Source organism: Erpetoichthys calabaricus, chromosome 6, assembly GCF_900747795.2.
Source record: "Erpetoichthys calabaricus chromosome 6, fErpCal1.3, whole genome shotgun sequence".
Lineage (NCBI taxonomy): Eukaryota > Metazoa > Chordata > Cladistia > Polypteriformes > Polypteridae > Erpetoichthys > Erpetoichthys calabaricus.
In genome coordinates, this window is record NC_041399.2 from 217,493,213 (window position 1) to 217,506,805 (window position 13,593).

The 13,593-nt window shown below is 57.4% G+C and overlaps 1 protein-coding gene across 1 annotated transcript in view; it reads left to right on the plus strand.

Annotated features, from left to right (window-relative positions):
* kmt2ca (lysine (K)-specific methyltransferase 2Ca) overlaps positions 1–13,591 on the plus strand; it is an 85,736-nt gene extending 72,145 nt beyond the window's left edge. Inside the window, exons 38-60 of the mRNA XM_051929378.1 lie at positions 50–1,320; positions 1,629–1,737; positions 2,070–2,145; positions 2,218–2,281; positions 5,732–5,964; positions 6,085–7,455; positions 7,540–7,749; positions 7,948–8,112; positions 8,201–8,342; positions 8,430–8,577; positions 8,659–8,843; positions 8,949–9,076; positions 9,190–9,418; positions 9,497–9,636; positions 9,713–9,790; positions 9,876–10,962; positions 11,047–11,183; positions 11,270–11,412; positions 11,506–11,674; positions 11,750–11,866; positions 11,948–12,021; positions 12,098–12,206; positions 12,298–13,591. Of these exons, the coding sequence (XP_051785338.1) occupies positions 50–1,320; positions 1,629–1,737; positions 2,070–2,145; positions 2,218–2,281; positions 5,732–5,964; positions 6,085–7,455; positions 7,540–7,749; positions 7,948–8,112; positions 8,201–8,342; positions 8,430–8,577; positions 8,659–8,843; positions 8,949–9,076; positions 9,190–9,418; positions 9,497–9,636; positions 9,713–9,790; positions 9,876–10,962; positions 11,047–11,183; positions 11,270–11,412; positions 11,506–11,674; positions 11,750–11,866; positions 11,948–12,021; positions 12,098–12,206; positions 12,298–12,390 (6,478 nt within the window). The 3' untranslated portion in view covers positions 12,391–13,591. The remainder of the gene's footprint in view (positions 1–49; positions 1,321–1,628; positions 1,738–2,069; positions 2,146–2,217; positions 2,282–5,731; positions 5,965–6,084; positions 7,456–7,539; positions 7,750–7,947; positions 8,113–8,200; positions 8,343–8,429; positions 8,578–8,658; positions 8,844–8,948; positions 9,077–9,189; positions 9,419–9,496; positions 9,637–9,712; positions 9,791–9,875; positions 10,963–11,046; positions 11,184–11,269; positions 11,413–11,505; positions 11,675–11,749; positions 11,867–11,947; positions 12,022–12,097; positions 12,207–12,297) is intronic.
* Positions 13,592–13,593: the final 2 nt, after the last annotated feature.

Sequence of the window (13,593 nt, forward strand, 5' to 3'; positions counted from 1 at the left end):
TGCCAGTGTGACCATTTGGCATACTCTGCCATCTTGTTCTCATCTGCAGGTTTGGGTTCCCACCCGGACCAATGGCTGGACAAGAGCGCTTCCTCGGCCCCCCCCTTCCCGTTCCCGGCCAGATGCACGGCCTCCCGCAGCAGCTCCGGAGGTCCGTCTCCATGGATGCTTCTAGGCACGCGCTCCCCAAGCACTTCCCTCCTCAGGCCATTCAGATGGCACAGCACAACATCATGGGGCAGCCCTTCATAGAACTGCGCCACCGGCCACCAGAGAGCAGGTTCCGCCTTCCTTTTGGGCCTCCCGTCATGGAACCTCCTCCGCGAGGCAGCTGTGCGCCCGAACAGCAGGTGGGCTTCCCGGGAAATGCGGTGATGGCTGGCCCGATGCCCCCAGCGGCCCCCCAGGTCCCGCTGGTGCGCTCGGTGAGTAATCCTGCCGGCGCCGAGCGATTCCGAGTGCCTGTCCACCCTGGAGAGGACCTTCCCGGGGCCGCCCGGCACGTCCCCGAAGAGAAACTGGAGGCAGACGATTCGGCCGTGAAAGATCTGGAAGATGTGGAAGTGAAAGACCTGGACGATGCCGACCTTGATACTCTCAACCTGGAGGACGGGAAGGGGGACGATTTGGACCTGGAAGCCAATGATCTGCACCTGGACGATTTGCTGCAGTCTGGCAAGTTTGACATCATCGCTTACACGGACCCGGAGCTCAACTTGGAGGACAAGAAGGACATGTTCAACGAGGAGCTGGAGCTCAGCGACCACACGGAGGAGCGCACCGAGTCTGCAGGCGAGGGACCTAGCGGACCGTCCCCAGGGAAGCAGCAGTCTGATGTCAAGTCGGAATGCGTCGAGGAGCTCTGCTCTGAAGTGGCGCCCGCCGATGACGGTGCGGGTTTGGTGGCCACCAACTGCCAGGATGGCTCTGCAGAGCAGCCTAGGCTTCCCAAGCCCTCTGAAGACCTCCCAGATCTGCTAACGACAGAGACGGAGGATGGCACCGCCGCCTTGGGGCCATTGAGGTCCCCGCCTGCCCAAGCGGCCGATGTGCCCGCCAGTTGCGGCGCCATGGAGCAGACAGTCGGCCACGAGGTGCAGCCCCAGTTCGTGTCGGCTCACGCGTTCGTGGAGCCCGGCCTGACGGCTCAGCCACCGGCCGTCTTTCCTCTGCCAAGCAAGGAGCGGCCCCTGCTGCTGGACGAGCAGCCATTGCTCCTGCAGGACCTGCTGGACCAGGAGCGGCAGGAGCAGCAGCAGCAGCGGCAGATGCAGGCCATGATACGGCAGAGGTCGAGCGACTCCTTCTTCCCAAACATCGGTAAGCGCGCCGAGCTCCCCGTGTGAGGTCAGCCGGGTGGGAGGGCCCCCGATCGTGTGACAGCACCGCACTGCATTTGACCGTGGCCGTCCCCAGAAGGGGGCCCTGCTGATACACAAGTGCCTGACGTTGGCAGTGTGGCACCAGTGAGCCCACCTGTTGGTAAAACAAGGACAATGAAGACCCTGTCTGTCTTGTCATTTCTAGCAGCTCTTCGAGCACTGATGTCATCAGCACAGTAGTAGTGCAGTGGCACCCGGGCCCCCGCGCTGAACCCAAACTAAAGGTGTCACTTTGATTTGTTTTAGATTTTGACGCCATTACGGACCCCATAATGAAGGCGAAGATGGTGGCCCTGAACGGAATAAATAAAGTTATGGTGCAAACCAACATGGTCATGCCGTCGATGATAAACAGGTGAGCCTCACGTTGGGTGGTTTGGGGGACCCGCGGCTCAGCTGTACCCTCTTGAAAGTCCTTCTGTTTCCTTCCCGCCATCTTACTACTACGTGCCGCTTAGTCCTGATGCCAGCTCACACTGTCTCTGCTTGTGTATGTGCTGATCTTCTCGATGCCCACTTCTCTCAAAAGAAGAACATCGGGCATCCCTTTGTGAAAGGCTCACTACTGGCACGAGCTGCCCATGTTTACACCCTTGTTGTAGGGCACCGGGTTAGCAGGTTGACTATCCGTGACATCGCCTGTACTGTGCCAGGTGTTTCACCAACTACTTGTTTTTTTTCTTTGAGGTTCCCATTTGTGGGACAGCAGCCTGGAGGACATGGGGGCGACAGAGCTGTGATCCCCCCACAAGCTGTTGGACCGGTAAGTGTGTTAACTGGCAAAGGTGCCACGTGTTCCAGTCTTTGTAGTGAGATTTTTCATTTTGTCTTGCAGGATGGCAAGTTGGCACCACAGATGGCAAGACCCAATCCTCCAAGTTTCGGCCCCGGCTTTGCGGGTAAGCAGCACCACCACCACCATATTGCATGCCACACTGTCCTGTAGTCCACACACGTCACGTGCACAATGGGTTTCCTGTCCTGCGGCCAGTGCCAGCCCCATTTCAAAATGAGAGGAGACGCGACTGGACAAGCAGGTGGGCACTGTGGGGTGACTGAGATGTGCAAAGGCAAAGAGTGGCCCCGCTGGCCACTGCCCGAGTTGCTTGAGTCCTCCTTTGCCTCCCACTACTTGCTGGGTGTTGCCTGTGGGCACGGTGAGCTTGGCTTTGTCGTCTGTCCTCAGTCATTAGGGGGACTGAAGCACAGGTGTGCTCTGGAGACAGCGAGAGACACAGGCTCACACGGTGTGTTGCCTTCCGGGTACACAGGTGGGTAGGCTCTTGGCCAGAGCGGTGGTGGATCCAGATGTCCTTGTCCATCTTGGAACAAATGACATACATAAGGGTGGTCTGTCAGTTCTGCAATCCAAATTCAAGGAGTTAGGTGCCAAGCTGAGGAGCAGAACTGACAAGGTAGTCTTCTCCGAAGTTCTGCCTGTGCCACGCGCCAGTCCAGGTAAGACTGAGGAGATTAGAAGGCTTAACACGTGGCTCAAATCTTGGTGCAGGGTAGAACGTTATAGGTTTAAGGGGCAGTGGGACTCCTTTTGGAACAGATGGGACCTGACAGGTTACATCTGAACTGGAGGGGCACCAATGTATTGGGGGGGGGGGGGGGGTGATTGCGTAGGCTAGTCGAGGATTGCGGGGCAGGGAGTTTAGGACAGGCCAGGTTTAGATCTCTACATGGAAGAACAAACAATGGTGTAGAAATAAAAATACATAGTAATGTCAATTATAAGTAAACATGTAAATATAGAAGGGGTAACACTAAAATAACGACGTAATGCTAGAAGAATCAAAATTAAGGGAAGTGAGCTGGAGTCGTATGTAGAGGAGCAGAATTCTGAAATTACAGCAACAACGGAAACCTGGCTAAATAACAAAGATGGGGACGAGGGTAACATAGAGGGGTACACATTATTAGGAAGGAGAGACAGGACAGAAAAGGAGGTGGGGTGGCTGTTTAAATGGAAGTCCTCTTCAGTTGGATGATGAGCCCATCTTAGTGAGGACGTCTGGCTACACCTGGAAAATATTAGGGAAAGGGGTCTTATTGTAGGTGTGTGTTAGGGACCCCAATGCAGACAGTCATTTCAACACACATCTTGTTAGTAATATCAGAAAGGCAAGTTTACAGGGAGATGTTACAGTCATGGGGGGCTTTAATTATATGAATATTAACTGGGATAACCTTACAGATGGAGGAACACAAGAGCAGGAGTTTGTAGAAGTAATCGGCGACTGTTTGTTAACACAACACGTTAAAGAGCCAACACGGGGTGACGCCTGTCTGGATTTAGTGTTTAGTAATAATCGGGATAGAATTGAGGGTGCGATTGGACCACTAGGGTCACGTGACCACAATGTCATACAATTCTCTGTGTTTTGTAAGAGTGCAGATGTAAAGACTAAAATTGTTAAGTTGAACTTTGGTAGGCTAATTGTGAGCAGATGTGACAAAGTCTAAGTAGGATAGACTGAGATAAGACAGTCGAGGAGCAGTGGAACAGGTTCAGAAATGCAAACCTCAGAGCAGTAACAGGGACTACTAAGGAGGTACTGAGGGATTTGGAAATTAGAGAGGGAGAAGAGCTGCTCAGATTAAATAAGATGAAATCAAACAAATCACCAGGACCAGATCATATTGACCCTCGAGTTCTTAAGGAGGCCAGCAAGTTCAGATATGAACCACTGACTCATATTTTTAGGAAGTCACTGCACACTGGAGAGATTCTGAAGGACTGGAAAATGGCAAATATCCCATTATATAAAAAGGGTGACAGGGCAGAGCCAAGTAACTACAGGCCAGTAAGCTTAACATGAAACATCACAGGAAAATTAATGGAAGGAGTTATTAAGGAGAAGATTGAGCAACACCTGGCTAGGACAGGAGATATTAGGACAGTCAGCGTGGGGTCAGAAGAGGGAGGGCGTGTTTTACTAACAGGCTGGAATTTTAAAAGGAAGAAACAAAAGGATATGATCAAAGTGGAGCAGATGAGATTATTGATGTGGACTTTCAGAAAGCATTTGATGAAGTGCCACCTGAGAGGTGGGCATCAAACTAAAAGAAGTGGCAGGTCAGGGTGATGTTTTTAGATGGGTGCAGAATTGGCTCAGACACAGGAAGCAGAGAGTGATGGTGTGAGGAACCTCATCAGAACTGGGTGATGTTAAGAGTGGTGACCAGCAGGGGGCAGTGCGGGGGCCGGCGCTATTGTTAATATCTATAAATGTTTTAGATAGGAATATAAGGAACAAGCTGGTAAAGTTGGCAGATGATACCAAGATAGGTGGAGTAGCAGATAACCTAGAATCCGTTATATCATCAGAGAAGGACTTGGACAGCAGACAGGCTTGGGCAGATGAAATTTAATGTCAGTAAATGTAAAGAATTACACATAGGAAGTAAAAATGTGAGGTTTGAATACACAACGGGCGGTCAGAAAATCGAGAGTCCACCTTATGAGAAGGATTTAGGGGTCATGGTTGACTCTTAAGTTATCAACTTCCAGCCAGTGTTCAGAAGACATTAAGAAGGCTAACAGACTGTCAGGTTATATAGCGCCTTGATGTGTGGAGTACAAGTCACAGGAGGTTCTGCTCAAGCTTTATAACACACTGGTGAGGCCTCCTCTGGAATCCTGGGTGCAGTTTGGTCTCCAGGCTACAAAAAGAACATAGCAGCACTAGAGAAGGTCCAGAGAAGAGCGACTGGGCTGATTATGGTGGTCTACAGGGGATGAGTGATGAGGAAAGAGTAACAGAGCTGAGCCTTTACAGTTTAAGCAGAAGAAGATTAAGAGGAGACCTGAGTGAAGTGTTTAAAATGATGAAGTGAATTAGTCCAGTGGACCGAGACGGTGACTTTAAAATGAGGTCATCAAGAACACTGGGACACAGTTGGAAACTTGTGAAGGGGAAATTTCACACAAACATTAGGAAGTTTTTCTTTACACAAAGAACGATAGACACTTGGAATAAGCAACCAAGTAGTGTGGTGGATAGGAGGACCTCAGGGACTTTCAGAACTCGACTTGATGTTTTTTGGAAGAGATAAGTGGAGAGGACTGGTGGGCTTTGTTGGGCTGAATGGCCTGTTCTCGTCTAGAGTTCTAATGTTCTCTAAGCCTCCCGAGTTCTGGACCCCACAAGCCAACATCACTGATATCCCGGTCTTTTATTAGGATTGTCGCCCGGCTTCTCAAGGTCACGTGGCGGTCCGCCGAGAGTTGCCGCTTTGCTCAGAAGGAGACGTGGCATGATGCCTGCCTGGGCTTCTCCGGTCCTTAGTATCGCTCTCTGTGCGTGGTCACCTTGTAAGTCCTGTCGCTTGTCTTGCAGACGATGCCCAGAAGCACAAGTATGAAGAATGGCTGCAGGACACTCAGCAGCTGCTCCAGATGCAGCAGAAGTTTCTGGAAGAGCAGATTGGCGCGCACAGGAAGTCCAAAAAGGCCTTGTCGGCCAAACAGCGCACCGCCAGGAAAGCGGGCCGAGAATTCCCCGAAGAGGACGCCGAGCAGCTGAAGCACGTCACCGAGCAGCAGAGCCTGGTGCAGAAGCAGCTCGAACAGGTGAGTCCCGGGCAGTGCCCTGTGGCGTTTCGGGGGGAGGAGGACCCTACCCTATCCTAACCCTACCCTCCGTGGGGACCTCCCAGGCCTTTCCCTTGACGAGCCTCGTTTCCGCCACAGATCCGGAAGCAGCAGAAGGAGCACACCGAGCTGATCGAGGAATACCGGATCAAGCAACAGCAGCACTGTGCCGTGACGCCGTCCATGATGCACGCCGGGGGTCCCCCGGGGGCCGTCGATCAGCAAGCCGCCTTCCCCTTCCAGCCGCAGCAACACCCCCCTCCTAGAATGCTGGGATGGCCGCCGGTCCGGATGCAGTCTCCGATGCCTCAGCCTGTCCCAGCCGCCGGTGCTCTGCCCGTGCCCGCCAACGGCGCCCCCCACGTCAAGTTCGACGACAACAACCCCTTCAGCGAAGGCTTCCAGGAGCGAGAGCGCAAAGAGCGCCTGCGGGAGCAGCAGGAGAGGCAGCGCGTCCAGCTCATGCAAGAGGTGGAGCGCCAGAGGGTCCTGCAGCAGCAGCTGGAGCAGCCGGGGCTCGGCGGGCCGCAGATGACCAACCGGGGGGCCGCCCTGGCACGCGTGCCCTTCTTCGCGTCGGAGCTGCCCCAGGACTTCCTGCAACCCCAGAGGCCGCCGCCCATGGGTCAGGTGTTCCCTCCGCAGCACGGCTTCATCGGCGCGCCACACTTCATGCAGGGGGGCGAGCGGCGGCCGTCGTTTGCTCAAGAGGTGCACCCCCCCGGGCCCGGTTTTCACTCCGTGAGCCACGCGCTCCAGTGCCCTCCGAGGACCCCAGCGAGTGGCGACGGAGCTCCGTTTGCCACAGAGCCCGCCACGCTCCTCCCGCCGAACTATCCCGGACCCGGCCAGTCCCTCATCCAGCTCTACTCCAACATCATCCCTGAAGAGAAAGGAAAGAAGAAGAGGAGCCGCAAGAAGAAAAAGGAGGAGGACGCCGAGTCCGTCCAGACCCCCTCCACCCCTCACTCGGACCCGGCGGCCCCCCTGACCCCCAGCGTGTCGGACCCGGCGTCCACGCCCACCCGCAGCCTGTTGCCTCACGGCGAGCAGGAGCCGCAGCCGGCCGCCAGCGGTCCGCCTCCGTCCGAGCTCGAGCGCCAGCTGTCCGGGAGCAGCAACAGCAGCAGCGGCGGCGCGGGGACCCCCCTACCCCTGCCGGGGGCTCGCCAGGCCGCGGTGACCTCGGAAACGGACGAGCCATCTAAGGAGTTGCGCAGAGTCAAGCTGGAGAAGGTGGAGTGCCAGGTGTCCGAGGAGCCGATGGACGGGCCCCCCATGGGCCCGGTCAAGATGGAAGAAGCCAGAGACGGAGGGTCTTCACGTGAAAAGCCGGGGGCAAAGGTGGAGTCGGGGAACGAGCTGTTGAAGCACCTGCTGAAGAGCAAGAGCCTGGGCCAGCATCAGCGGTCCGAGGAGAGCGGCCACTCGGGGGACGGCGCCGCCCTGCCAGCCCGGACCCTCGCCGAGGTGAGTACTTCATGTGCCGTTTCTGCGCACCCCCTGTGGGCAGCAGGCCCCGTCAATGCCTTTGTCGTTTTGTCTGTGTCACAGCAAGCCGGGGACGAGACGCTCGCGGGCACATTTGGGGTGGATGCCCCTCGGCCGGCACCCGCCGAGCAGGACAAGAAGAAGCCGCGCAGCAAGCGAGTGCCCCGGACGGGTGACAAGTGCGCGTCACGCTCAAAGAAGAGGAAGAAGGACGAGGAGGAGCGCCAGGCGCTGTGCCCCAACACGGACGCACTGATGACCCAGCTGAAGCAGGTAAGGGGAGAGGGGGGGTCGGCCACTTGACTGGTGACGAGCGAGATCCATGGGGGGCCGTGCCCCCCTCCCTTGTGACTTGTCGTCTGCATGGTGTCACACGGCCGCACTCGGGTCCCCTAATCTGGGACCCTCGTGAGGTGGGTGCGGCGATGCGCTGTAAGCCCCCCCCTCTCTCTCTTTAACCCCCCCGTTTAGCAACTTTCTCTGCTGCCACTAATGGAGCCCATCATCAGCGTCAACTTGGCCCACTTCTCTCCCTACGGCAGCGGGCGGCTGAACGGCGAGAGCCGCCTGACTGGCACCTTCGGCAGCGCGTCGCTGGACGGGGTCTCCGACTACTACTCTCAGCTAATTTACAAGGTAGGCCTGGCGCTGGGCGGGCGGGCGGCCGGCCGATTGGCATCTCGCCGATTGGCTTCTGTTTCACGTCTGCCTCCTCCATTGACAGCAGAACAACCTGAGCAACCCCCCGACGCCTCCCGCCTCACTGCCCCCCACGCCACCTCCAGGGGTCCGGCAGAAACTGGTCAATGGCTTTGCCTCCACTGAAGAACTGGACAGTAAAGTGACCGTGATGTCTGGACGTGATGGTAAGGGCCAGGGAGCAGTAAACGTGGGGGCTGGCAGCGTGCCGGGTCATCGTGAGGTACCCACTGTGGACCCCTTTGTTTTTTCAGTCAGCAGATGCCTGGGAGCCAAGCCACTTCAGATGCCATTTCGGCCCGATGAGGACTTGCTGGCAAGAGCGATGGCTCACGGCCCAAAGATGGTGGACGTGCCCGCTTCTCTTCCAACTCCGCCCCACAATAACCAGGAGGAGCTCAGGTGGGTACTCGTGTGGCGCCTTTACGCTAGACGGCGCCCTATTGTGGTAGTAGAGTATTGTGGCACCCGTTTGCCTTCCAGATGCCATGAGGAGAAGGACTGCGAGGAGCCGGACCCCGTCGACAGCTTTGTGCCATCCTCGTCACCCGAGAGTGTGGTGGGGATGGAAGTCAGCAGGTACCCCGACTTGTCTTTGGTGAAAGAAGAACCTCCGGACCCCGCAGCCTCCCCGGTTATCCCAATGCTGCCGAGCTCCTGTGGCAAAGGTAGGCACCGACTGGCCTGAATGGGGGGGGGGGGGGGGGGCAGAGAAAGCTGCCCAGCTGAGCGCGGTGCCACTTTGTCACGGTCTGTCTGTCTGCCATCGCCAGGCTCTGAGGTCCGAAACTGTGCTGTGAAGATGGAGCCCCTTTATGGCAGCCCCTACACCTCCACGCAGAGCTCCTCCAGGGACAGCTTGGTCTCCATCGCCATCACCCTGAACTCGGCGGCGGCAGAGGTGAGCCTGCGATGCCCTCTCGGGTGCTCCTGCAGGACTCAAAGGGCAACCCGAGCTGGCAGGTAGCCACGTGAAGTGCCAATCGGCGCCACTTAAACGTTTTTGTCTCGCAGAACATCAGTGGCGTCGTGGCAGCGGTGGCCGATTTCCTTCGAGTGAGCATCCCCAACAGCTACGAAGTGAGCTGTGCCCCCGAGCGGGCAGACGGGCCGGCATTGGGCAGCCTCAAGATGCAGCAGCAGCACCAGGCCTACGGCGCCAGAGCCCCCTGCGCCGCCGGGCCCAACAAGTTGGTGTCACGAGCCTGCGTCTTGCAGCCAGAGAGCGGCTTTCATGTGCCAGGTGGGCTTTGCTGGAGACGAGGGGCGCCCCCCGTGCCTCCTCCGGCTCACACTCTGCCGCCTCTCGTCCCTTTTCCAGGCTCGCTTCTGAACGCGCGTCACTCTGTGAGAGGACACGGCGGCGGCGGCCCCAAGCCTCAGTGGTGCTGTCACTGCAAGGTGGTGGTCCTCGGGCATGGGGTGCGCAAGGCCATCAGGGACCTCCCCGGGAAACGAGAGGTAAGGGCAGCAGCGGGCCACTTTCAGTCCCAGCGTGCGATGCGGACCCCCGGCTCACCTCGCCCCTCTTTTTCAGGAGAAGTCGGAGGGCAGCCTGGTGTTCTGCAGCCACAACTGCATGGCGTTGTTCTCGCAGCGGAGCCCCGACTTGAAGGTACGTACATATGATTGGGGGGGGGGGACGACGGGGACCCTCTGTGACGCCCTCACCCTCACCCTCTGTCTCTCTGTCACCTCAGGATGCCATGCAGGTGTCCCCCGTTTGTTGTTTCAGGGAGCCCCCGGGCAAGGCGCCGCACCCCTACAGCAACCACACCTCGGCTCTGGATGTCCACTGCCTGCCGCAGCTTCAGACCAAGGAGTCTCCGCCCATCGCCTTCCCGCCGGCCGCGGCCGAGGTCAGAGCCGACGAGCTGAAGGTGACGGTGAAGCTGAAGCCGCGGCCGAGGACGGTGCCCGATCCGGCCCGGCCCCTCGGCAAGAAGTGGAAGGGCGCGCGCTGGCGGAAGTGGAGCGTGCAGGTGGTCATCCCCAAAGGCCACTTCGAGCTGCCCGGCGAGAGCGACGTCGACGAGCTGCTCAAGAGACTGTGCACCCCGCTGCGGCCCGAGCCCCCGCCCCGGGACCACCGCAAGTGCTGCTTCTGCCACGAGGAGGGCGACGGCACCACCGACGGGCCCGCCCGCTTGCTCAACCTCGACCTGGACGTCTGGGTGCACCTCAACTGCGCCCTGTGGTCCACGGAGGTGTACGAGACGCAGGCGGGCGCGCTGATGAACGTGGAGCTGGCCCTGCGGCGCGGCCTGGCCGTCAAGTGCGTCTTCTGTCACAAGATGGGCGCCACGGGCGGCTGCCACCGCCTGCGCTGCACCAACATTTACCACTTCACGTGCGCCCTCAAGGCCCAGTGCATGTTCTTCAAGGACAAGACCATGCTGTGCCACATGCACAAGCCGCGGGGGCTGCACGAGCAGGAGCTGCGCTACTTCGCCGTCTTCCGGCGGGTCTACGTGCAGCGCGATGAGGTGCGCCAGATCGCCAGCATCGTGCAGCGGGGCGAGCGGGACCACACCTTCCGCGTGGGCAGCCTCATCTTCCACTCGCTCGGCCAGCTGCTCCCCCAGCAGCTGCGGGCCTTCCACAGCGCCTGTGCCATCTTCCCGGTGGGCTACGAGGCCAGCCGCATCTACTGGAGCACCCGGCACAGCAATCGCCGCTGCCGCTACCTCTGCGCCATCGACGAGAAGGAGGGTCTGCCCGAGTTCAGCCTGCGGGTGGTCGAGCAGGGCTACGAGGACCTGCTGCTGACAGACACGTCCCCCAAGGGTACGACGGGGTCCTCTGGGCTGGGGGGGACGGGGGGTTCAGGGGCGCTGGGCATTTTTGCTGAGTCTCCTCTCGTGTTCGCAGGCGTCTGGGACCAGGTCCTGCGGCGGGTGGCCGAGCTCCGGAGCCAGGTGGGCACGCTCAAGCTCTTCCCCGTCTACTTGAAAGGAGAGGACCTGTTTGGCCTGAGCGTGTCGGCTGTGACGAGGATCATCGAGTCGGTGAGTGAGTGAGGAAGAGGAGGAGGGCGGGGCCGGGCAGGGGGGGGCCTTCTCACACACACCTTTTTTGCCTCGATGTCTTTCAGCTGCCAGGGGTGGAGGCCTGTGCCAAGTACACGTTCCGCTACGGGCGCAACCCTCTGATGGAGCTGCCCCTGGCCATCAACCCCACGGGGTGCGCGCGGTCGGAGCCCAGAGCCCCGTCCCATGTCAAGAGGTTCGTGTTAAGGTATTTTGTTTGATTTGCCCTTCCTCGACGGTGCCCCCCCTCCCCCGGCCTGCCGCCAGCTCAGTCCCCTCCCTCGCTTTGTACCCGCCGTAGGCCTCACACGCTCAACAGCAGCGGCACCTCCAAGTCCTTCCAGAGCACCGTGACGGGTGAGCTCAACGCGCCGTACAGCAAGCAGTTCGTCCACTCCAAGTCCTCGCAGTACCGCAAGATGAAGGCCGAGTGGAAGTCCAACGTCTATCTGGCTCGCTCCCGCATCCAGGTCGGTGCCCGCTGGAGGTCTCTCGCTCAAAGCATCGTGCCGCTTACCTCTGAGCACGTCTCTTCTTGCCAACAGGGCCTGGGCCTGTATGCGGCGCGCGACATCGAGAAGCACACCATGGTCATCGAGTACATCGGGACCGTCCTTCGGAACGAAGTGGCCAACCGCAAGGAGAAGCTCTACGAGTCTCAGGTAAGCTGGGGGTCCCGCCGGGTGGGCCCCGAGCGACCTGCCGCCGGCGCCTCACGAGTGCCCCTTGTGTTTTTTCTGCAGAATCGCGGCGTCTACATGTTCCGCATCGACAACGCCCACGTCATCGACGCCACGCTGACCGGAGGGCCGGCTAGGTGAGTCCCGGGGAGTTGTGGGAGCGGGTGGTCTCGTGCCCATGTCGGCAGACTTCATCCTGGCGTGTCTCTCCAGGTACATCAACCATTCGTGTGCCCCCAACTGCGTGGCCGAAGGGGTGACCTTTGAAAAAGGCCAAAAAATTATCATCAGCTCCACCCGGCGGATTCAGAAAGGAGAGGAGGTGGGCATCGGCGTACCGCTGCGCTCTTTGCGTGCATTGCCAAGGTGGCACTGGGGGTGATGCCAGTCTCTTGTGTGTCTCTCTCTTTCAGCTTTGTTACGACTACAAGTTTGACTTTGAAGATGACCAACACAAGATCCCGTGTCACTGTGGAGCGGTCAACTGCCGCAAGTGGATGAACTAGGGGGGCGCGCTCGCCCCCTCCCGGCCCCGGGGCCCACATCCTAAGAGCACTTTTTGGTTTTTGTCGTTTTTTTGGGTGTTTGTTTTGTTTTTTTTTTTGGGTGGCACTACAGGGGAGGAGACGGGATGGCGTCGGGCGCTAATTTGAATGTAGGAGAGAAATCACCAGCCAGCGAACCGGGCAGACGGGGAGTGCTGGACACACAGCCTTACTCACTCACACTCACACACACACACACACACGCGATGAAGGGGCGGGCCCTCTTGAATCCAAACTCAGAAGCGTAGACACCACTGAACGAGGAATGTACCGTACGCACGCACGCACGACTTCCTTAGGAGTACAGCTAAGGGAACGCAACTTGCACTAAACTCTTTTGAAATACTTGATTCCATGAGTCAGTCCATTGTAGAGTTTTCATTTCTGTATATTAAGAGAGAAATTTTTGTATTTATTATCGGAGAAGTGAATGAAGCTATTTTTAAAATGAAACCAGAAAGCCAAGCTGCTGCTGTGGCGGGCACATTTAGCGAAGCGTCTTGTTACATTTACGTGTACAAAGTGTAAATAGCAGAGAAGCCGATCGATTGATTGATTGATTGATGATTGATATCCTTGACCAAATGCTACCTTCCTTACTTACCTGGCCGGCCGCTTTGTGGCTCTTCTCTCGTTGCTTTCTTTCCTTTTTCTTTGTGACGCGCGGGTGCCGAGTTGAGTGTGCGACGGACGCCTGTAGTATTTGGTGGACTGGCCTGCTCACTTGGACTTGCGCCTCACTTTTCCTTTGTCTTCTTCTTCCCGTACGATGAATACTGTGAAGCGACGGCTCGGCTCGCGCGTGTGCTTGGACTCTCGATGTTTACACTCGCACTCGCTGTGGACAAGTCAATCGTGTAAATAAAGATTTATTGACGCACACGTCTCTCCACACACAACTCTTTCTTTTTGGTCTCCTCTTGTATGAAATTCCAAACTCCCGCCAGTATTTGTCCTGCAGGGTTTCCGTTTTTTCCTCTTTTTCTTTTCTTTCTTTCTGTCGTGTACAATGCTGGTCTCTGATCTTCTGATCTCATGTGGACTACAAATGAAGCCTTTTGTTGTTTTGTTTTTTTCCTGAAGTATCCAGAGTGTTATGGATTTTGGAATTTGTGGAAACAGATTTAGGAGCATTTACAAAAATAAAATATTTTACAAGTAACT